The sequence below is a fragment of the Galeopterus variegatus genome, unplaced genomic scaffold, assembly GCF_000696425.1.
Source record: "Galeopterus variegatus unplaced genomic scaffold, G_variegatus-3.0.2 Scaffold872, whole genome shotgun sequence".
NCBI classification, from domain to species: Eukaryota; Metazoa; Chordata; class Mammalia; order Dermoptera; family Cynocephalidae; genus Galeopterus; species Galeopterus variegatus.
The window spans coordinates 17,620-41,530 of record NW_007726983.1 but is presented as its reverse complement, the minus strand read 5'-3'; the positions used below and the strand labels follow the sequence as shown (position 1 = coordinate 41,530).

General features: G+C 50.5%; 1 protein-coding gene across 1 annotated transcript in view; it reads left to right on the top strand.

The window, feature by feature from the left end:
* Positions 1-23,623, top strand: part of RASSF5 (Ras association (RalGDS/AF-6) domain family member 5) — a gene marked incomplete at its 5' end in the record, with an annotated part of 72,369 nt that extends 48,746 nt beyond the window's left edge. Inside the window, 4 exons of the mRNA XM_008573083.1 lie at positions 17,497-17,607; positions 18,647-18,944; positions 19,480-19,595; positions 21,158-23,623. Of these exons, the coding sequence (XP_008571305.1) occupies positions 17,497-17,607; positions 18,647-18,944; positions 19,480-19,595; positions 21,158-21,310 (678 nt within the window). The remainder of the gene's footprint in view (positions 1-17,496; positions 17,608-18,646; positions 18,945-19,479; positions 19,596-21,157) is intronic.
* Positions 23,624-23,911: the final 288 nt, after the last annotated feature.

Here is a 23,911-nt window from a genome sequence, read left to right as displayed (position 1 = left end):
ACCTCACAGAAGGAGAAACTGAGGCCCAGAGGGGTGGAAGGACTTCCTCAGGCCATGTATCTGGTTGGCCGGAGCCTGGACTAACACCTCTCTTGGACCCCTTGTCAAGTGCTCTCCTACTTGGTCTTCTACTCAGTGGGTGACTCGGGACAGACTGCAGGCCTTGTCCCCTCAGAGCCTTCTACGAAATGGGATGACCCAAACGACCTCGGGCTGGGTAAGGTCTTGAAAGGTCCTGACCATCCCTCCATTCCATAAGGCACACTAGCCAAGGGGACATCGATCCTACATTTAACACGACAGGTAGTCCCTGGAATCTTACAATTTTAATCATTTAAAAGGTCTTCCTGGTGTCTATCCTAAAATTGAAAGATTTTAGTAGATGAAAATCTATCCGCTTGCTGGAGATTTTTCCTCATATGTGTTCTCCGTGGGTATGGAGAACAGAAGGTTGATGATATGGTTAAATATTACAGTCAAGCATGTGTGGAACACACCGCCCCCCCTCCGCCCCCAACTTCTCTGCTCTACACTGACATCACTGAATTCTTTTTCTTCAAGGAAGATGCAAAAAGAAAGAGTCTTAGAGCTCAGGGTCCTACACCATTCCCCGTTCATTCTGCACTTGTCCATCTCCTCTTGCCTGGGCAGTCGGCTCCTCCCTGGACAGGGCCACTGTGGTAAACTCCAGGGACACCAGCCAACCCTGACAGTCCTGACACCACTTGGGGGAATCCCCGCCTCCCTGCCAGAGGGAGGCAGGCTACACTCAGGCCTCGGGTGTAGCTTCTGCCCTGACCATCTTGTCGTGAAAGAGTAGAATACTAAAAACATGTTAGCTCCAAGTTTGAGCCATAAAAATAAAACGAGAACCTTCAGAAGCATTGGACTATCTAACTGTTTTTTATGTGTTGTCTCAAAGGCTTACGCAGCCCAAGACTAACCCCAAAAGGCTCTTCACACTGGCACAGCCAGGCGATAGCCTTCCATTTAGGGATGTAGGGTACAGCCACTCCTGTGGATTTCCCTGCCTGTTGCCTCCCCTGGCCCTTCTCAGTACTGCTTTTCTCTGGGAAGCTCATCAGCCCCGTAAGATCAGAATTCACGTCTCCTTCAGGTCCAGTGCAGCACCAAGAGCTCAGTTACAAAAGCCAGGTGCTGACTAAATGCTGGATGAGTTTAGTTATTACATCTTCTCTTTCATATCCTGGACAATCAGGACGGACTAGCTGTTGTAACAAACAACCCCTGATTTCAAGTCATTGACTATAATAAGAAGTTTGTTTCCCCTGTTACACAGAGTTAAATTGGCAGGTGGGGGCTCAGAATAACACATGGGAGAGTTTTGTGGGCCAGGCCCAGAAATGGTGTGTGTTTCTGGCACCCACCTGCTCTTGGCCAGGACTGTCACATGGCCATACCTAACCACAGGGAGGCTGGGGAAAGAAGTGCAGCTGCGAGCCCAGGCGGATTGGGTCGTGGTGAACACTCAGCCATCTCTGCCACGCACTCCTCCCACCACCTTCTCTGCACAAGCCACCTTGGAAGCTCTGCTCATACTTTCTGGGTGAAAGGCCTGGCCTCTGTCTCTTTGACCTTGTAACTGTCCTTCATCTGTCACTGAAGATATGCTGCTCTTGGGATTGGGTCCTGTCTCCCCAACTAAACTGGGAACTCCTTGAGGACAGATGCTTTTCCTTAGCACTTCTCTGGTTCCTCGGTAGCACCTGCAACCTTTAGAGTTGCTCGAAGGTGGCCCTGGCCCCCTGCATCAGAATCACGCTTTGAACCACTTTTGAGTTTCAGGGGCCCTGCCCTAGACCTACTGACTCCTGAGTCTTTGGAGGCAGGACCCTGGAATCTGCCTCTTAAATACTCTCCCCTGTGATTCTCATATATACTGAACTCTAGGAACCACCTGTTTAGGAAATATTTGGTAATTGACTGCTTACTCCAATTGGAATGCAAGACAAGAATTTGTCACAGATTCCTGAGAGGTTGCTAGGCTGGAAATTGGAGCCCAGAGAGGTGAAAAGGATTTGTCCCCAGTCACACAGCTAAGTAGAAGCAGAATGGAGGACTTGGGTCCCCTTGGAGCTTTCTCCATTGCTCCCATCACGACATGCTGAAATCTTATTTCAAGGCTGTTTGGGCGACAGCCCTTGGAGATCCTGACTGCCACATGATGTGATGGAAGACACACAGAACTGTACATCAAGTCCTGGCTGCTCTTCCCAGCTTAAGCCACTTACTAAGAGGCTGCGGCCAAGTCACTTAAACTCTTGGACTCATGTACTGCATCTGGTCCTTTCCAGCAGGAACACGTCTGATATGAGCCTGTCCTCCTTCCCCCACTAACTGAGAGCCCCTCACCTCTTTGTGTAGGAACAGACCCTTCTTGCCAGTTTCTCATGGGGCTTGCAGGGATTTAGATATTGACTCCCAAGTTGTCTAAATTGTAAGGACTTCCCCTAGGGTGGCATCAGGAAGAGGACCTGACTTTCTGACGTGAGTCCCTTGCTTCCAAACCACCTGGGCCTTATCCAAGACATCCTTGCTCACACACACTGCTTGGTCCAGGCCATTCTTCACTCTGTGTTCCAGATCCTTCCTTCCTGCCCACTCTTCTTTCTTCATAAGTTTAGACTATTTACACTGACTCAGCTGGCTTTTCCCTATCAGGTGGTTCCAGTTGCAGTTTAGGACACATACAACATATACCCACCCAAGCAGTTTAGGAAGAAAGAAAGAAAGATTATATGCTGATTGATGAGTCATCGACTATGAAAAAAACAGAGAGAGAGAGAAAGAATATACACCAGTATCAAACCCCGAATCCCATCTGTTATTTTGCATAGTCAGGTTGGGCTCTGGATCCAGCCCCCCAGCCTGTGAGCTTGAAGAGGAGGCATCAGCAGGCCCAGCCTGTGTGCCTGGGAGCCTAAATTCTCTTCTCTCCTCTGCTCTCAACTTGCCAGGTAACCCACACCTGCGTACTTTCTGGTTTTGGGGGTTTCCTTTGTAGAAACCTATCCCAGACCTGTCCTCATCCTAAGTTGGGTTTCTTCTTCTGCCTGGCTCAATCTACCCCTAAAAGAGCATGAATATCCCAGGTCTAGCCTGGCATATTCTCTGGAGACAAGAGGACCAGGTAAAGTTGCCAAGAATCAGGAGCATTTAATTTCAGGGCCAGGAGGAGGAAATGAGCTGTAGTGAAGAAAACTTCAGGGTTGAGTCCCTGAGCCTGTGGCTTCTGTCCACCAGGCTGTCTCGGTGGCTCCTCTCTTCTCCCTCCCCACCCCAGCTTTGGCTTATCACTCCCCAGCTTGTATCATCCACCCCACCTCCCTTCCTAGCTCTAGAACAAGATTTTCTACAGCCCGTTGGAGTTCCCTACCTGCGTGCCCATCAGATACCTAAAATTCAGTACGTCCGGAACCAACTCATTTCCTTTGCCTGTAACTGATTTCCCTCCCCGTGTCTGCCCCACCTTTCTAGACTTCCCCCACCCCTTTGAAACCTCAGGGGCCTTCACCTCTTCCCTTTCATTCAGCCCATCACTGTGGGCTGTATCTCTGCAGCGTTGCAGAAGCTAGGCCTCTCTTTCCATCCCTTGTCCTGTCTGGTGCTGGGTGCTTGTCACCTCTCACCAAGCTGCTCCAGTAAGTTACCCATTTGGTTTTCACCCTGTTTCTTCCCCTTCTGTGTACCCTGCATACAGCTGCTAGGGCATATCCTTCTTGTATCCCAAAGTCTTCACAGGCTCCCTTTGCTCCAGATTGAAGCCCATACTGGGTTCTTGCTCTTTAGTACAGCATCCCAAACCCTGATTACCTGGCCTCAATAAAAACATTGTGTTTTTAGCTTTCTTATAGCACTGAGCACCAGAAGTGGTGGATACAGAGGTGGAGAGGACGTGGTCTCCACACTTAAAGACCTCGTGGCCTCCTGCCATGCTGTGTATGAGACCCTAGTTGCTCCCTGCCCCATCCGTGAAGTATTCAGATGGGGCCCCTGGGCAGAGGGACACTCAAGGGGAAGACACTGTCTGCATCTGCCTTGCAGCCATGTGGCTTTTATCAGAACGTGGTGGCAAGCTTCTGAGACAGGGAGGATAGAGGAGCTGACTCCTAGAATGAAAGGGTTTGGACGTGACTTGCCCGTGAGGGGCTGGGGCAGGCCAGCAGCAGACTAACAGTGACGGAGCTGCAGCAGCCACTGGGAGGGGTGGAGGGATGAACTCGACCTCTGAAAAGCAAGAGACTCCTGGAGCTGGAGGGAACCATAGGGGTCATCACAGCCACTCTCCTGTTTCCAAGCAGGCCTGCACATAACCCATCACAGTCAAGAGAGGGGAAACTGTGTTTAATACCTCCATCCTCTTCCAACCCATCTATCAATCCTTCCTTGTCCAGGGTGTTGTACAACAGGATTTGGGATCCTGGGATCCCTGCTAAGTGTGGGGTTAAAATCCTAGGCAAAAAAAGTGGGGAGAGGGGCCGGCCCGGTGGCGCACTGGAGAGTGCGCCGCTTGGGAGTGTGGCGGCGCTCCTGCCGAGGGTTCAGATCCCATGTGGAGACCAGTCCACTCACTGGCTGAGCGCGGTGCGGACGCAACACCGAGGGTTGCGATCCCGTTGCCGGTCAGTAAAAAAGATAAAATAGGAAAAAAAAAAAAGTGGGGAGAGAAGCAGCAGAGAGCTTACACCCGACAGACTGCACCGGCAGAGTTTCTGTTGCCCGGTGGCGCACTGGAGAAGTGCGCCACTTGGGAATGCGGCGTCGCTCCCGCCGAGGGTTCAGATCCCATGTGGAGACCAGTCCACTCACTGGCTGAGCGCGGTGCGGACGCAACACCGAGGGTTGCGATCCCGTTGCCGGTCAGTAAAAAAGATAAAATAGGAAAAAAAAAAAAGTGGGGAGAGAAGCAGCAGAGAGCTTACACCCGACAGACTGCACCGGCAGAGTTTCTGTTGCTGTCAAGCCAAAAGGTTGGTACATTCGACAACACCTTACGTGAGAGGGGTTAGCCCAGGGCGACACCCCCACCCCTTATTTATCCTACTCCAGAGCATGAGCTCTTTGTACCACAAACAGCTTCTTGCGTGAGTCAGATTTTGAAAGGCTCCAAATAAGCACCAGTCACCATCTCAAACTCTGGTGGCCTGTTGTAGGAAGCTGCTGTTCTCATTTAGCCAATTTCCCGATGCTGAAATTCAGGCCATTTTTGCCTCCTGTTCTGGCCTTGGGAAATCTGGGTTACTGTCTTCTGTCACCATCACCATGATCTCATCAGCCTGCAGCTGATGAGCTGCTATTACCCTCTCATCTCCCGGCTCCCCCTAGCATGAAGCGTGGTGTACAGCTGTCTCCCTCACTGCCATGTGGGTGGCACACGGAGCCGGATCCGCACGGTGCTAGCCTGCAGCTGGGAGCCTGAGGCAGGTCTTCCTGCACCACACAACTGAGGTTAGACATGTCACCTCTACCAACTGTAGTACGATGGAGAGGCGGCAGCACATGTAACGTTGATACTCACACATGGCTGGGAAAGTGTGGGTTCGTGAGGAGACCATGGGAGCTGGTGGATCTGGGGTGTTCAGAGAGCATGTCCGGTTGTAGCTCTGGGCTCCCCAAACACCTGGCTTATCGTTCTCTCCTGTTCCTCGTTTTGATGGGCTGTACTTTTTTGGACCAGAGACCATATCTTGACCACCATTGTGTCCCTTGGTATTGGTAGGTGCTTAATGCATGTCTGATAAAGGAGGAGTGGACTTGGAGCTGCTTTCTCAATAACCAGGGGCACCAGGAGGCCACAGGAGACTCCACAGAGGATGCTAAGCAAGCACTTAGGGCAACGTCTGGGAACGTTGATCTCAGGACTGTTTTAAAGGGAAGCTTGCTAACATCCTGGATGTGGAATAAATGGATTTTTCCAGTAACTCTGAAAAGAAGAATCCCAGTAAGCAAGCAGAAAATGCAAGAACCACTTTTCAGACCCAGAGCAGCCCCTCCACCCCATCTGTGATTGCTCAGCTGTTTGCCCTGGAAGATGGGCAGGCAGAGCTGGCTCACTCAGCAGCCGGGCCTGGCACCTGCTGGAGGGAGTCGTTGTGGTCCGTCCTCAAGTGGGGCCTCTGTGTGAGGAGATGGAAGGGCCTACTGCCACGGCTTTCTTCTGCCTTGCAGCCCTGGGGAGGAGGGACCAATGAACCTGTCATTCATTTTACTTTCCCCATTTAATTTTGAGGGAGCCAGAGATCCCGGTTTGGCAGCCTGAGTTGCTTGGGCATGCTCAGTTGGCACCGAGCCTTCACTCCATGTAACCTCAGGGAGCATGCTCCCCACTCCAGGCCCCACTGTCTCCTACTGTAAAATGGGAAGACTTGCCCCTCCAGTGGAGAGTAACTGCTACGGGGGGCCCAGCATTGGACTGTGAGAACCTACGGTGAACTCTGGGGCTTGGGATAAAAAGGGCATTTTGAGAAATGCTAATGGGTGTTGAATTTTGTCACCGGGGGCAGGGTTTGTCAGGGTGNCATTAAGCTATACTGACTCTCCTGTAGCTCTTTCCAGAATTCTCCAAGTAGTTGAAGCCCCAGCAGTGAGGTCCAAAGGCGCCCACAAATGCAGCCTCATGTCAGCAGTACTCATTTTTGCATCACTGAGGATAGCGCACTTTGCCAGGCCATTTAGGGGATAGAGGAAATCAAATGTCCTGTCCCTGAGTCTTTGTGACAGTGAAAGGACACACATGGAAAGACACACAGCTGTGAACATGGTGTGCAAATACCTGTTTGAGTCCTTGCTTTAATTTCTTTTGGCTATATGCCCAGAAATGTAATGGTTAGGTCATGTAGTAATTCTATGTTTAATTTTGTGAGGAATCTCATTTTATGTTTCTACCAGCAGCGCACAAGGGTTCCAGTTCCTCCGCATCCGAGCTGACACTTACTGTTTTCTATTGTTGTCATTATTGTTGTTTTTGACAGTAGCCATCCTAATGGGTGTGAGGTGGCATCTCGCTGTGGTTCTGATTTGCATTTCCCTAATGACAAGAGATGCTGAGCATCTTTTCATGACCATTTGTATATCTTCTGTACAGAAATGTCTATTCAAGTCTTTTGCCCATTTTTTAATTGAGTTGTTCATTTTTGTTGTTGAGTTGTTGGAGTTTTTAATTTATTCTGGATACCAATTCCTTATCAGATATATGATTTGCAATAGAATCCTCTTTAAATAAGTCCAGTCTTAGGAGAGACTGGGATCTGGGGTGTGGTATTGGGACCCACTCACTCACCTACCCAGCATCCATCCTTAATTCACTCCACACTCCTCTGATTCTGGGTGCTCTGGGAATACAGAAACAGAAATGGTATCATCTCAGACTTTGGGGTGCTCATGACATGATGGGGGAGATAGGCTTATAGGACTAACATTACTATCCAAAGGAAGAAACCAATGCTGGAATAATTGGGGCATAAGTCAATGTTGTTGGGAAATTTACTAATTCTAGATAGAAGTGGGTATCCCCCCAAAATGTATTGTTAGTTCCAGAGGTGGGGGGCAAATTCTATCCCATCGGGAGAAAGACTTCTTAAGTTGAGTGGTCAGGAAATTGAAAGGTGGCTGACCTAGGTGAGGCTGGGTGAAGGGACAAGGACCCAAGAGAAAAACTAACCTGAAGAAAGACCTTCTAGAAACTCTTTGGGGCATGAGAAAATGCCTAGACTTCTTAAGTTGAGTGGTCAGGAAATTGAAAGGTGGCTGACCTAGGTGAGGCTGGGTGAGGGGACAAGGACCCAAGAGAAAAACTAACCTGAAGAAAGACCTTCTAGAAACTCTTTAGGGCATGAGAAAATGCCCAGGACCCAAGAGAAAAACTAACCTGAAGAAAGACCTTCTAGAAACTCTTTGGGGCATGAGAAAATGCCTCCAAGAGAAAATTCCCGTGGCCATCTCAGTAGAATGGTGTCACCTTATTCTGCCTGGGTTCACTTTAGACATTTGAGTTGGAAAATAGTCTTCATGAAGGTCCAGATGAGGGGAGGACAGAAATGGAAGGGGTTAGGGTCATCTATTCTCAAAAATAGTCAGAGGACAGAAGTCTTGTGTGATTTACAGTTATGGTCTCAGTAGTGAATAGGTGCCATGGGCCAGGAATCCGACAAGACCTTTATAAAATTCTGGAACCTTTCAGTTTTCCTACGTTTGTTTTTGGGTTTGTGTGTGTGTGTGTATGTATTACTGTGCCTTTGTGTTTTGTTTGACTCATTAATCAAATGTTTACTGAGCCCCTATCATGTGCCAGACGGTGTTCAAGACGAAGTCCCCACCCCAAGGGAGCTTGCGCTCTTGTGATCAGGCTTCAGGGATGTGTGCTTATCTTCAGAGGCAGCTGGGGCAACTGTGTCGTAGGCCGTAGCCAGGCCTTGGGGTGTTTGGGGGACAGTGTCAGAAAGACCTCCAGAATCAAGTACGTGGGAGCAGCTTTACAGAGGACAGAAGAGTACACGGTGTCCCCGTAGAGAGGAAAAGAGAGGGAGCAAGTGCCTCTAGGCCTGCGAGGGGGTGTCTGGGGCTAGGGTGACCAAATGCACTGTCCTGGTCTTACCAGTGAAAATCCTTCATCCTTAGAAAACAACCCTCAGTCCTGGGCAATTTGGGACAATTGGTTACCCTACCTGGGACTGAACAGCTGGCCACGTGGCCAACTTATCCGTGAGGCACAGTAGACATAGTGGCAAGGCCCACAATACTTTAGAGGCCCACAAGAATGTTTTAATTTCTTTTAAAATCAGGATTTTAAAAAAATGAACTTTTAGGTCAAAAAAAGTATTTAAATATGAAATATTAACCTATTTGTCTGTATACTGAGGCAATCATAACATATAATTTTCAATGGCTTTTTATGGAGGAGGGGGCCCATGGCCCCAAAGACAAAAATGCTTAAACCCACAAAAGTCATAATGTGGCCCTGGCTGAAAGGCCCGTCAAGGGTCAAGATCAAAGGCAAGATGACCCCCATATTGGTCAGCCCCACTAACCAAACTTCCCTTTGTCCTGCGAGACATCATCGTAGTGTACTTACATTGTGCTGAGCACTTTCAGACGTGCCATCTCATTTAATCTGCACAACAGATATACGAACTGCATTTCACAAAGAAAGAAATCTGAGTCTCAGCGAGACTGACTTGCTGAAGTTCACAGAAGACCGAGGTCACGGCTATCATGTGGCCCAGCGTGTGGAGCAGTGGGGTCTAGTGGCGAAGAGCTGGGGTCCTGGGTAGTAACGCTACCTCCCTAGGTAGTTATATAGGGGACTATATGAGAGGTGACTGTGAGCCCTCTCCTGGCGGTTGGAGATTTTGATTATTATAATGGGGTGCTGCAGAGACTGAACCTAGGTCCAGGTAGCTCCAAGGCCACGAGGGCTCTCCAGTCTCCTGCATGGAGCTTACTGTTCCCTGGTCCTGACCCACCCCAGGTGAGCTGCTCCTGTGTATAGACTGAGATGCCACCTGAAAGAGAGGGGGACACTGTGCCCAAGCTCCAGAACATGTTTCATAATGCATGGATCTCTGTCTTCCCTCCTCAGATAACCTGTGGGCTCCCAAGGACAGGGACCACACCCTGTCTGTTTCATCTCCCAAGGTGCCTTTCACAGTCCTCAACCCATAGGCAATTCAATCAGTTACTGTTGACCGACTGTCTGCATTGACCATCTGCTCTACATTTTTGTCTTTGGGGACTTCAGTCTCTTTCCAGTTTCTCAAATTCCCCTTCCTTTTCCACCTTGGCTCCTCTGCTACCAGAGCTGCTCAGAGTCCACGTGGTTGTGCTGCACTGACCGACTGTCTGCATTGACCATCTGCTCTACATTTTTGTCTTTGGGGACTTCAGTCTCTTGCCAGTTTCTCAAATTCCCCTTCCTTTTCCACCTTGGCTCCTCTGCTACCAGAGCTGCTCAGAGTCCACGTGGTTGTGCTGCATGGATGGCTCCATGCTGAAGTCCCTTCCTTGCTTTGCTGCTGCAAATAACCTATTGGAGAACACAGTTTAGGAGTGTCCAACCCTTTTATTTGGGGGACATTCAACAGCTCCATAGAGGGACTTATGGGGATCTACCCCTTCACTGCCTTGGGTAGGACTGAAGAATCCATCCCAGAACACAGACCCTTCAGAAACTGGGAGGGGCCCTGTGGTGAGTCCCCATGGGCCTCTTTCCCATCTGGTTGAGACCATCACAAAGGAACCCATGACCTTGAATGTGGTTTGGACACTGAGCAGGGTGTTTCAAACCCAGCCCAGACAGATGGACATCTGCCCCTTGCCTTCAGAGGTTCCCATTTAGGACAGGCCCAACAGACCACCAGGTCACTCTTACTCAGGGGACTCCTGAGCTCTCCTCCTGCCTTAGGCCTGGAGATGGTTTCCACCCAAGGGGCAGAAGAATTGCTGCTGACGGATTTGCTAAGAGCTGAGAAAGAGGAAATGTGGCAAAGGCTTACGGTGAATGGCTTCCGGGGTAGTTTTTGTTTTGTTTTCTTGAGTTGCCTGAGTTAAGACAGTATAGGCCTACTTGAGCATGCCTGAGATGGAGTCTTGCTGACAAGGAGAGAAAGCCGGTGGCAGGCAGTGAGAGGAGTGGAGTCGTGGAGGTTAGAACTGTTCTTAGTGCTCCTTAGACTGGTCATTCCTGCTGCAATTCGGACATGCCGGCTCGCCTCCAGGAGGCCCCCGCCCCATCCCCAGTTCTCTGAAATGGAGGAGGAAGCAGTGGTGAAAACCACCCTATCTCATGTAAAATCAGCCCTGCCAAGGGGCCTCAGATTGCCTCTGGTCTCACTTCATGATTTCATAGATGAGGAAACTGAGGTCCTGAGAGGGGAAGTGACTGGCTATAGGTCACAGGTCATTTGGTGGTCTTGCATTCATTTTCACCAGCAAGCTGCAAAGAGCCAAGCCACGGGGCTGGCTTGCAGCTAAAGACCAGAGCACACGCAGCCCACGTGTTCTTGGCATCAGCCCCTCAGGGCTCAGGTCAGTGTGAGGTGCCCATGGACCTGGCTGGCTGGTGTCCAGAGCTGGCAGACTGTGGGCTGGGACTGACCCAGGCAGCTCTGCCCTCCCCTGCCACCCAATCAACAGGTGTAATCTGACACCTCCAAGCCCAGTGTTCGGTGGAGCCCCACAGCAGTGCCAAAGCAGCTTACGCACCAGATGTAATGTCTGTCTCCCTCCAGGGAGATAGATAGATGTCTCCCATCTAACTGGGGAGATGGGATTAACATATGTGAAACAATCATTAAACAATAAAAGACAACATATAATTAGATGCCAAATGTAGCCATGTAGGCTCTGAAATTACCTCCATAGGTCCTTGCAGTATGGGTTTGACTTTACCAGGCAGCTGCAGAGATCCGTGACACGTGTTAGTTTGCAGCTTTGCTGCAACGGGAAATCTGAGGCTTTGGGGCCATGGGGCTGGTGTTTGGGAGTGAGTCCCTGGGCCAGTGAGTGAGCCTAGCTGCCCACCTGCATCCCTGCCTCAGCCAGCTCTGTTTCCTCCTCACTGGAGAATGGAGGCGAGTAAGCTGAACTCCAGTGAAGTGACCCATTCTTCATCTGCCTGTGAGAAGTGTCTATTAAGTGACAGTGAAGTTACAAAGGCCCATTAACTGTTGTGTGAGGAAATACGCAGGAAACATAGGAAGTACGATGAGGAGAAAGAAAGGGACCAGGACAAAGCTATTTATCCCTTTCTCCACTTGGGAGTTAAAACGTCAGGGATCTGGTACATTAGGAGAGTGGAGAGAGATTAGGAGAGATTGCTGTGGACTGGAGAAATGTCACTGGGAAACTACATGGAGAAGATGGAACTAGGGGAAATGCGGGGTTTGTATTCTAGGCAGGAGAAACTGCACCAACAACGGTGTAAAGCAGACTATTGCCCATGGGCCAGATCCCGTAAATAAAGTTTTATTGGAACACAGCCACACTCCTCCTATGGCTGCTTTGGAGCTACAGTGGTAGAGTCGAGTAGTTGCAACAGACTGTATGGCCTGCAAAACCTAAAATATCTACTGTCTGTCCCTTTACAGAAAAAGTTTGCCAACCGCTGATATGGAAAAAGGAATGAATGAGTGGTATGGACATGTGAGCCAATCTGGAATAAGTGCTCCAGAAAAGTGGCCATGAGACGGGCTCAGAGGGGCAGGGGCTTTGTTCTCCTGGGGCGATAGTAGCAATACATGCCTTTGCGTGGGTTTGATCATTTCCAGAACACTTTCGTATCCAGTATCTCATTTGATTGTACCTTCACATCAGTCGTATGAGGCAATAAAGGATTTTTATCCCGAATTAATAGATGAAGAAACTGAGGCTTAAAAAGGTTATCTGACCTTCTCAAGATCTCATAGCCTGTAATGGGAGTCAAGCCAAACACACACTTGTGTTCATCCTGCAGGTATTTACTGAGGCCCTACTATGTGCCACACTCGAACTAGGCTCTGGGATGTCCCGGTGGACAAGACAGATGGGTGCTTCTCTCATGGAACTGTCTAAACTGAAACCCGAGGCTCACTGCTCTGTAATTCCCAGGAGAAACTAGATCTTTTCCCCTACTGTAGGCAATGAGGGGCCATTAAGTGCTCTTGAGCAAGTGTGTATTATGTGCTTCATGCTCGGGGGCCACTGGGCATAGAGAAGAAATAGCTTCAGTCTAGTTGGGAAGAAAAACCCAGACAGATGATCTACTTGGAAGTTAATGTAAGTCGCTGCAGAGTTAAGTATCACACAGCGCAGTGTTAGCTTTAGGTGTGGGTTAGCGTTAACCTTTCTGTGGCTCAGCTTCCTCGACCGTAAAGTGGGCATAACACTAGGACTGTCCTCATGAACTTGCTGCGAGGATGAGATGTGCCAGTACATGCTGAGTAGTAGGACAGCGCGTGGCACATGATGAGCCGTAATGAAGGAACGTTGTCACCGTCAGCGTTGGCATTGCCATCATTCAGAGCTGGAGTGGTCAGAGAGGCCTTGACAGGTGAAGGGACCCCAGATGGACAGACAGGAGTGACATGATGGAACCAGTGGGCAGGAAGGAGACGAGGCTGACAAGTTTAAAAAGAGGGAGAAGGAAATTTTTAGCAAAGTGAGGCTTGTGTGATTCAGGTCAAGAAAGAGTGGGCATGAGTGTCTATGACGGCTCCAGCACTCAGCGTGGGACACACACTCCCCTCAGCCACTCCTCCCCCCGGGGTGCCCTTCTCATTGCTGTAGCGTTCGTGGGCTGCACTGTGCCCACCTGGGGACACTAGAAGCCACAGGACCCACTCAGAGCCTCTCCTTCTCAGAGCGTTCGTCACCCCCCAGGGAGCAAAAGTAACTCTACATGTGTCAGTGATAGGAATGCAGACTTACCCAGTGTCTGTCTGTCTGTCTGTCTGTCTAATAGAAGACAAAGGAAAACTTGATTCAGGGTTAATCTACCCTGAGATGGACCCCAGACCACAAGGGGATGGTCCTCCTTATTTTGTTACGAGTATGTTAATAGAAACATGAGGGAATCACCCTGGGTCAGGGGGAAGGGGTGTCTCTGCTCTGACCCCTAGCACCCAGCTTCTTCCCTAGGCTGTACCCCGGTAACCTTGAGAGCTAACAGAGGACACAGCCCCTTTCCAAGGCTTAGGACATGTCAGACAAACCTATTTTTCACTGGTGCCCTGGATGTGCTGGGTGCTTTAGGAACAAAGCCATCTGCTGCTAATGCCAGGGGCTTAATCAGAGCAGATGAATTTCAGGCCAGATGCACGGAGATGTGTAAGCCCCCCAGGAGAGACACCTTGCAGGCCAATGCCTGTATTTGTTCAATCATAACAGAGTTCCCCTTTCCATCTCTATCCTGGGCCACCCCAAGAGGCAAAACTATCTGTCTGGCTTCTAGCTTTGTACCCATGGACAGAGATGAATCTTTCACTTTGAAGACTTGAGAATCTGCCAGGTGAATAGAAATTGGGGTCTTTGTCTGAAGATTATCATATCATTGGTCTTGTTAATACAGTAGATTCTGCCTTTTAGGTAAGCCTTTGGGGCGGCATGTATCTGTTGGTGCCAAAGTGTTAACTCTGCGGATGGACGAGGACCCTTAAAGTCTGGAATTGCCCATGAGAGATCTACCCAGTTCTTCTCAAATATTGCTGCACATTAGAATTTTTAAAATCCCTATGCCCAGACGGCATCTTAGACCAACTTAATCAGAATCTCCGGGGATAAAGCCCAGGCAGCTGTGTTTCTAAGGATCCCCAGCTGATTCCACTTTGCAGTCAAGTTTAAGAACCACTGGTCTAGATTCTACGCCATCTCTTGGGTGGGAAAAGGATTAGTGAGCCCCTGTGCTGTGGCTTGCTGGCCCATCGGCTAGCCTTCTTTGGGAGGTGATTCATTCAGTCCGTGAGGCAGAACTTGCCTGCCAGATTCAGTGTGGGCAGCAGGCATCTCAGGCCTGGATGTGAGATTCATAGTGTTGGCCGTACACAGGGCTCCGGGCACTCCCAGACGGGGCTCCCTCTGCCACCCAGAGGGCCAGAATGGTGAGGTCACGAGTGGGTCTTCTGCGTCAGTCCTGGGAGGCGGAGGTGCCCACAGCCACCTGTGTCACTTCCCCAGGTTTGTGGTGGGCAAGGGAGAGAACAGATGAGTTTATCTGCTGAAGAAAAAGGGGAACAGGCAGAAGAAACAACCTGAGGCTAAGACGGCTCTGACTCTCACTGTATTCAAAAGCAGGCCTTTGAAAGCCACCACACAGCTGCCTTTTCTCACAGGGAGATGGCGGTCGCTTGGTCGGAAACTATGAGAGATCTTCCAGCAGCCTCTAGAGCTCTTTCCGTCATCTAACTTTTTTTTTTGTGGCTAGCTGCTCCAGGACCTTGGTGTTATCAATGCCACACTCTCACCGACTGAGCTAACCAGCCAGCCCCTACTTAACTCCTTCATGTACGTGAGAATGAGAAAGCTACCAACTCCTGAGGGGTGGCAGACTGCGCGCTTTAGAGGCGGGCAGGACGGAGCGTCTCACAGTAACTGGACAACTGGTCTTTCCGACTGGAAGCCCCCTGAGGGAAGGCAGCGCAGGGCCCGGGCCAAGCATGTCTGGTCCCACAGAGATGCGCCCAGTGTGTGGGAATGAGGCGGGGAGCTCCAGGAGCTGAGGGAAGGTTGAGGAACGAGATTCTCCATTTTGAGGTCCCTTAATAGATCGACAGTGAATGAAGACAGTCTGTGAGGCTCACACCACTTGCTACCCACCTCAGGCAAACAGCACATGTCTCAGGGACTACTTCCACTTGGGTGGTCTTCAACAGAATCAAGGTCCAGTTCCAGAGACCTAAATAGGCACATAGGAAAAGGCTGAACCCCGTATCCTAGTGGCTGCATCTGCTCCCAAGGTTAGAAGTCTCTTCCTGCCATCTACACAGGTGACACGGTACCCCCAGGGTCCTGAGGCCTCTGGTGCCCGACCCACTGATCATGCATATTGGGAGAATATTTGTAGGGCAGGTGATTTATAGGCCTGGTTTGGCAGCGGCTCATCCCTGCCCCGTGGCACAGAGTTTCAGTGATCACTATGGGAATGTGGGCCAGCCCCTTCAGCAGAAGAGGCCATCCTCGGGTGGCCACGTGGTGGATTGAGGAAAGCCTGGGCTGCATCCTCAGATAGACTTGGTTCCAGTCCCTGCTCAGCCATTTACTAGCAGTGGGGCCACAGGCACGTCTCTTAACGTCTCTGAGCCCCAGTTTTGTAATCTGTGAAATAGGAATAACGTACACAGTATGTAAGAGAAGGCATGTGAATGCACCCAGCACGGTGCTGCTCTCACCAGATCAGGAGCCCTGGGGGGAGAGAACAGAGCAGCCGATGGCTGGGGAAAGATGCTGCGATGGAGAGACGCGCTGGCCCACCTCCATGCGGAGGGGTGGGCGGGTGGGAGGCTGCAGCCCTCCCAGACTCAACCGCGCCCGCTCCTCTTCTCAGCCAGCGCCTGACATTTCGTGGGCTGTGTGGGACCGAGAAGTGGGAGGAGGAAGCGATGGCAGGGCGTCCAAGTGACGTGTCTCCACGAACAGGCTTGCTGAAGGGAGGAAGGTCAGGGGTGAGCTCTGCTGTGGGTGTCCCGTTGCATTTGGTTGGGTGGTGCTGTGGTGTGGGGACAGCTGTGAAACTCCCATTCAGACCCAGACACCCACAGGACAGTGTCAGGTGTTACCACAGTCATCCCTCTCTGGCCTCAGTGTCCTCATTTGCCAAAGAAGAATCCTGATTTACCCCGAGCCTGCTAGGTTTCTAAGACCAGGCAAATTCCAGGTGGGTTTTAACCAATCTGTTCCTGTACTCCCGGCCACACAGGGACAGTGTGATGGCAAAACTGTGAAGGGAGTGAAAATGAACTTGAGAGAAATCCAGAGACTTGACCGAGGGACAGAGTTGCTTAGACCCTGAAGTCACCCTTGAACTCTCTCCCCAGTGGGAGGGATGTCGACCTCCATCTTCTCAACTTCATTCTTCCCTTCCGCTTCCGCGGCAGGGAGAGGGTGTCAGGGGATTATATGGGAAGAACAAATCGTGACATCGTAGGGAGAGCACAAGAACAGACCTGGAATTTGTTAGTTCTGCACCTACCGACTGTAGGGTGAGGGCAAGTCTCTCGATGCCTCTTAGTCTCAGTAGTCTCACCTGTAAAATGGGGGTAGTAAACTATCTTGCAGAGTTTCAGCTTGTGAGAATTACATGAGATAATGTATGCCAAGTACTTAGCACAGAGGAGGTGCTCAGTAAATGTTGGTGGTCCTGGCACCCCAGTAGGAGAGGTTTATCCCCTCCGTCATCATAGAGAGCTACACCCTGTCCCTACCAGTTCACTCATTATCAAACAAATATATATTTACTTCCTGTTATGTCCAAAGCACTGTGGCCAGTGATGCAGGGCCCTTGTCCTCTGTCTAGGAGAATCCTTGTCATTCCCGTCAGCATATCCTGGTACCACGCATACATGCCTGTCTCCCGGCTTTATTGTTACTGCCTCAAGGAGATGAACCAAGGCTGGTGTTTCTTTGCATCTCCCATAGTATCTAAGAGCACCTCTTCCATAGCAACCATTCGTAAGCAAACACAGCTCTGCTCATCCTCCCTAGAGTGCCGGGCACCTTTACACTGGTTTCAAGACCAGCCTGCAGTATGGGTAATATTCCCATTTCACAGGTGAGGAGACTGAGGCTCAGTGAGAGCTGAGTTACTTTCCAGGGGTGGCCGGCTACGTCGTGGCCCAGCTGGGATTTGCCCTCTTATGGTTCCCACTCTGAATCCATGCAATCCATTTCACTGTGTGGGGCTGGTGCTTAGAGCTTCTCAGTCAGAGAGGCCTTTGTGAGGGTGTGATCATTCCCCTTCTCATCCTGGGAACAACTGTACACCCACCCCCACTTCTGTGTCTGTTCCAGAATGTGTGTAAACCAGTGGAGGAGACGCGGAGCCCGCCCACGCTGCAGGAGATCAAGCAGAAGATTGACAGCTACAACACCCGGGAGAAGAACTGCCTGGGCATGAAGCTGGTGAGCGAGGCCTGCCCACCACCCGCTACCCAGCCCCCGCTCCACGGCCCCCTTCTGGTCTGGCTCCTCTGCTCTGCCTTTGGGTTCTGTGGCTACGCCCTTGCAGGTCCCTCTCTTTGGGTCTCTAGAGGCCTCAGGGGTCATGCAAGGCTGACAGCCTGGGCTGTCAGTGGCCTCCATTTACTTTAGGGAAATAGCGTGGGCTTTAGAATCAGACCCAGATCCAATCTCTGGCCCTGCCACTTTTTCACTTGGGAATTTGGGAAACTTTCTTAATTTCTCTGAACTTCAGTTTAAAATAGAGACCGTAATGCCCATTTGTCCAAGATCTTGTGGCAATGAAATGATAAATAATGACCAAGGGCTTAGTATTGCTTGGCCCCCAGAAGGCCCCCGATAAGGGGAGTTTCCCACTCCTCTTCCTGCCCCTTAGATTGTGCAGTGCTCAGAGAGGAGAGTGCACCCAACTTAGTGCTAGGCTGCAAAGCCATATTCAATGGGGAGGGGAGAAGGTAGAAGGACCCTGCCCCCTGCTGGTTGCTGGCAGCAATGGGCTCTTTGGGGCTTCAGCCAGATGGGCACCAGAACTTCCAGTCACAGATTGGCCCAGGTTTAAGTGTTAAAGGCTGTAGGTTCTTTGGAAAGAAGGGCAAGAGGAAGGGCAGTGGGCTGGCTCTCCACGGACCTTATTGTTGGGCCTTCCTGCTCCTGGTTCAGAGGTGTGTCCTAGAGAGGTCACCCCAGATCTTGCCTCTTAGAATGGGAACTCTTTTGGGACAGCCAGCCTGAGCTCCTTGGGAGGGAAGCCACCGTGGCCTGACAAGTCCTCTCTGCAAGCTGGATACTGTGGGCCTTCTCCTGGCCCACCTGGGGGGAAGGGCAGGCACCCAGGTCAGCAGAGGCAGGAAAGACCTCAGGGAGACAGGTGGGGGGTTGACTGGGGTGGCCCTATTAGGAAAGGCCTCTGCAGCACCCAGGGTGGCAGATGTGATCATGCAAGATGGACCATCTGACCCCACATGACGTCCCCCATTGGCAGAGTGAAGATGGCACCTACACGGGTTTCATCAAGGTGCATTTGAAACTTCGACGACCGGTGACGGTGCCAGCGGGGATCCGGCCCCAGTCCATCTATGATGCCATCAAGGAAGTGAACCTGGCAGCCACCACAGACAAGCGGACGTCTTTCTACCTGCCACTTGACGCCATCAAGCAGCTGCACATCAGCAGCACCACCACAGTGAGTGAGGTCATCCAGGGGCTGCTCAAGAAGTTCATGGTCGTGGACAATCCCCAGAAGTTTGCACTTTTTAAGCGGACACACAAGGACGGACAAGGTATGAGGAACAACTCCCAACCAGAAACTTCCTTTCCCGGCTGTGTCCGTGCCCACCCACTAAAACCCCAGCCAGCCTTGGGTAGGAGGAGTGGGCCTCCCCTGTGCACGAGGGTCCAGCAAACCACGTGGCATTCAGATCTGTGCAAGAGCCACACACAGAATCTGGGCAGGGAGACAAGAGCAGAGAGCTTGACAGGACAGCTCACTGTGCCCTTAACTCTGTGTGACTTCAGGAAAACCGCACCCCGGGCTCCCATTTCCTAATCTGTATAATGGGAGGAATCCGCCCCACCACACCTAATCTTTTGGGAGATGATGCGAATGGAAACGTGCTTTAAACCCCGAACAGACACCCAAGATAAAAGGTTATCGCCCTGTTCATTCTTGTCAGGCTCATTTCATTAGGTTGAAAGGACCCTCTAATCCACTTCCAGTTCCAAATACTCCACCTCTGCATTTCCAGTCCTGTCCCCCCAGCAGGCCCCGTCCTCCTTTCCCCAGGTGAGCGCCCTGCCCCCTCTCTTGCTTTGCAGTGCTCTTCCAGAAACTCTCTATTGCTGACTGCCCCCTCTACCTGCGCCTCCTCGCTGGGCCGGACACTGAGGTCCTCAGCTTTGTGCTAAAGGAGAACGAAACTGGAGAGGTGGAGGTAGGTCTGGACTCAGGGTGCAGCGGGTGGGTGCGGGTGGGCACTGTCCTCACGATGCAGCAGAGGTGGAGGCCGCACAGCAGCCGCAGCGGGAAATGACTGTTGGGAGAGCTGAGCTGGGTGAGTGTGGGGCCAGAGTTCTGTGTGTGAGCCACGATGGTGAGCACCCTAGGCTAGCAAGTCAGGGCCTGAGTCTGGCAAGGCCCATGGAAAGAAAGGATTTCGTGTGCTTTATTTCTGAAAACTCAGGGTGGAGGGGGACTGAGAAACTCCTTGCGTTCAGGCCCAGGCTGTTTTGCTCCTGGATGACCTGAGGCCCAGCAAGCTCCACCTCTGGACTCTGCTGGGTATAGACATTTTTGTGGCATTTGTGTCTCCCCTGTTCTTAAATGCTGACCTCCTTCCCCCGAGGGGAGCTAGCCAGTGTCCAGTCTTGTGGTGTGAACTGGGGTGAAAGCAGGCTCGTGCCCCCTGTGGCTTGGGACTTGGATGGTGGGATCCTCGAGGAGTGACCCAGAGCAGGAGAGGGTCTCAGTGTCTGTCACACTATGTTCAAGGGAGACCTCAGGTTTTAAGGAACAGTATTGGGGGTGACTGTGGAGACTTGGGGGATGCAGGCAGGTGGGCAGCTTTGCTTCCGTTTGCTTTATATATTGGAGTCTTTAGAAGATCATGTTTGGAGAAAGGGCTCCTCTGAAGTGTTTGAACACTGCTGGCCCTGTGGGAAGCTCACGGGCCTGGGAGTTTGGAGACCTGGGTTCTAGTTCCAGTCCTAGTTCTTGCCACGTGAACTGTGACTGTGGCTGTGCCACCTTCCCTCTGCGGATTTCAGGTTTCTCTTTTATCTAATGTGGGGATTAAACCAGATAGACTTGACTATTCTTTTGTGCTCAAAGAGCTTAGGAGTTTCAGTCCTCAGCCCCCTCAATCCTAAGCTCCTGGGTCAGCCTGAGAGAAGTCAGACTTGCCTTCTGCCCTGCGAGGCCAGGTCCCTCCAGGCAGGCCTGAGCCAACCGGGCTCTCTAGAGCTTTACAGGTTACATTACCTCACGATCTGCTCTGCCAGCCATGGCAGGCTGGTACCCTAACTCCACGGCAGATGAGGAAATAGGCTGAGAAGTAGGAAGTGCTACTTCTCAAGGTCACAGGGCTGGTGGGAGGTGGAGTCATGTTCAAACTGGGTGTCCTGAGCCTAGGTCTAGCTCTCCCCAGCCTGCCTCTTGGGGGTGTGCATGTTGTGAGCCTGGGGCGGTTCCAGCCTCACTGTCAAGATCTCAGCTGCTACCATGAAAACTTTGGATTATTGTCTCTCAAAATAGAACACAGTTCATGGACTGGTAACTCTTGATTTTGAGATGCCAGGATTTGAAATTTTGTTGCTGGTGTGACAAACATGTAGCCCAAGCTTTATTCACTGGATCTGCCTATTTGGCAGCAAACTGTGGGTGAACCACTGATGTCAACCACATGAAGGGGGCGGCAGCGGGGCCCCTCGGGTCGTGTCACCTTCTAACGTGTCTCCTACTCTGTGTCTCTCCCTGTATCTCGCTCTCGCCTCACAGTGGGATGCCTTCTCCATCCCCGAGCTCCAGAACTTCCTAACAATCCTGGAAAAAGAAGAGCAGGACAAAATCCAACACGTGCGGAAGAAGTATGACAGGTTTAGACAGAAACTGGAGGAGGCCTTAAGAGAATCCCAGGGCAAACCTGGGTAACCGGTCCGGCTTGCTCTCCTCCCTGTGCTCTCGGATTTGTTTTTATTATTAGTTATTATTTTGCAGACACTTTTTCTCAGGACACCTCTGGTGGGTGCCTTTGTGCCCGCCCAGCATTCCAGATGTGGCACAGAGTCTCTTCCACAGACAAGCATTTGTGCAGGGGTTGATTCCTGCCCACCCCCACACCGTGCCCCTCGACAGACTCTGCCAAGGATCAGTGCTGGGATCGGTACTTGTGAAATGGACAGACATCATCCTGTCTCAATCTACGAGCCTTTCACAAATCAAATAGTTGCCTCTCATTACCAAACTGGAACCTATCACACCAGCCGGCACAGGAAGGAGAAAGGTTTTAGATCTGTATGTTGTTTCTCTGGCTTTGATTCCTCTTCAATTTATCTTATTTGCCACCTACAGTACCTTTATTTATGAGTGAAACATTGTAGCATATTCCTTTAGCAGGTCTGAGTTAAGCTCCTGAAAGCAGAATAATGCCCATAAAAGGATTATCCCTGTGGCCCCAAGGTGCCCTCTGTTCCTGCTTAAGGAAAGTTCATGGAGCTCCTGGCCCCAGATGCGTGAGGTGTGGAGCACTGAAGCTGAGCGGCTCAGAGACTTGCAGAGAAGCTGCATCCTGCTCTGGCCCTGGCTCCTGTCGCCCAAGAGACTGTGCACGTGTGAACCCAAAGGCACATGTCTGCGTGTGTGTGGTACTTAGCCACGTCTTTGTCAATGAACTGTTTGTTTTTAAGGTACACATTTGAATTTAATATTGCCATTATCCTCATGTGTTTCCACCAAAGGGAAACTGGTCATTACCATTTTTGGAAGTCTCCTGCTGAGTATGGAAATCAGGCTGTAAGAGAAAGCCAAAAAGTGTTGCAGCAAAAAGTGTCCAAGCTATCTTCAGCCTTCTCCCAGCTAGACAGCAGAGGAGGGCCTGAGCTGCCTTGGTTTCCCCCCTGGCCTCCAGCACTGCCTCCTCTTTGCACTGGGAATTTGGGATCTCTGGGTGCTGCCAGAGGAGTTGCCTTGAATACAAAGGGGGGAACCTCTAACTCAGCCAACATGGAATCCTTTCTGTTCTGAAGCACAGGTCAGCCCATGGCACTGCGCTCAGTGAGCCCCTGGGCTTGGCCTCCCCTTTGACCTCAGTGCCTTTTGTTTTCAGAGAGAGATAGGAGCAGGGTGTGTTTGCTTGAAGCTCTGCTGCTGGCTTGCTCCTGCCAGGAAGTGGACAACAGCAGCATAGGAGACAAGGCCGGGAAAGCCCTCCACGTACGGGGTGAGGGCCACATACCTCCTTCCCATCTAACTTCTGGGATCTGACTTCTAACAAGTGGTGTCAGACGACATTGACAGGGAGGATCAGATTCCTGACTCTGTACATTTGTATGGGCTCCTTGTTCAGGTTCAGACTTACAATAAATTAGCCAAACATTCCCGCAAGTAGCCAGGACTGCAAAGACAGTCCAATGCAGAAGGAGAAGGACATGTAATCTTCAAAGAAGGGCCAGTTTTCCAACCCAGCCTTTGAGACCATTTCTTTGCTGTCCTCTGCCTTCCCAAGTCCCTCTTGGGTTGGTTCGAGCCCAAGCTTCTTTGTGTAGCCTCAGAATTTCCCTCTCTGACCTATGCTGAGTCCACACTGCCCCTGATCCCAGAAGGAATGCTGACCCTTTGTCATATGAACTGTGCATAGTCTTCAGAGCTGCAAAAGCAACACAAGCTAAGACTCTAAAAGATGTTTTTGAACCACAAAAACCCTGTTTATCTGCCATCTCATGTTCAGCCTTATCACTTCCCTCCCTTAAAAAAAATCTCTCTCCCTGCTGTATATTAAATGGAGCAGGTAGAGAGTCGTTTTCCTTCGTCCTGCATGTCTCTGACATTAATAGAAGGCATGGCTCCTGCTGCAACCGCTGTGAATGCTGCTGAGAACCTCCCTCTATGGGGATGTCTATTTTATTTTTGAGAAGGGAAAAAAAAGTCATGTATATATATATATATATAAAGGCATATAGCGATATATAAAGAGATAAGAGTGTTTATGAAATAAGAAAACTATGGGGAAAATTTAGACTTTATCTAAAGCACAGTTAGACCCAGGACCTATGCTGAGGTCTGAGCCTCTGAAAAAAGTATGTATCGAGTATCCTTTCCTTCCCAGAGGTGGGTATAACTGCTGGTAGTGCCTTCTATGGTGGTGTTGCTCAGTGTGTGTTTGTTTTGAGGATATTTTCTTTTTAAATGTCTTTCTTATAAGGGTTTTAAAAAAAGTAATAAAAGCTTGATGCAAAAATGATTCATACTGAAACATCGTCCTTGAACTCCACAGAGCTAGGGAGTAAAGGGGATTTATTACAGAAGGAGATACTGAGTTAGAAATGGAGGGACTTTCTGGAGCTAAAGATTATCAAACACCAGGACAGGCTACTGAGGTAAGCAATGATTCTTCTATTTCTGGAATTATTTAGAAATAAGACAGATAGGAACGTGTCTTTGAAAGTTTAAGATTTCACCTAGAGGAAGAGAGCTAGATCAGATGACTGAAACAGTCCTTTCACTTTAGCATTCTGACTTCCATCAAAAGAATGT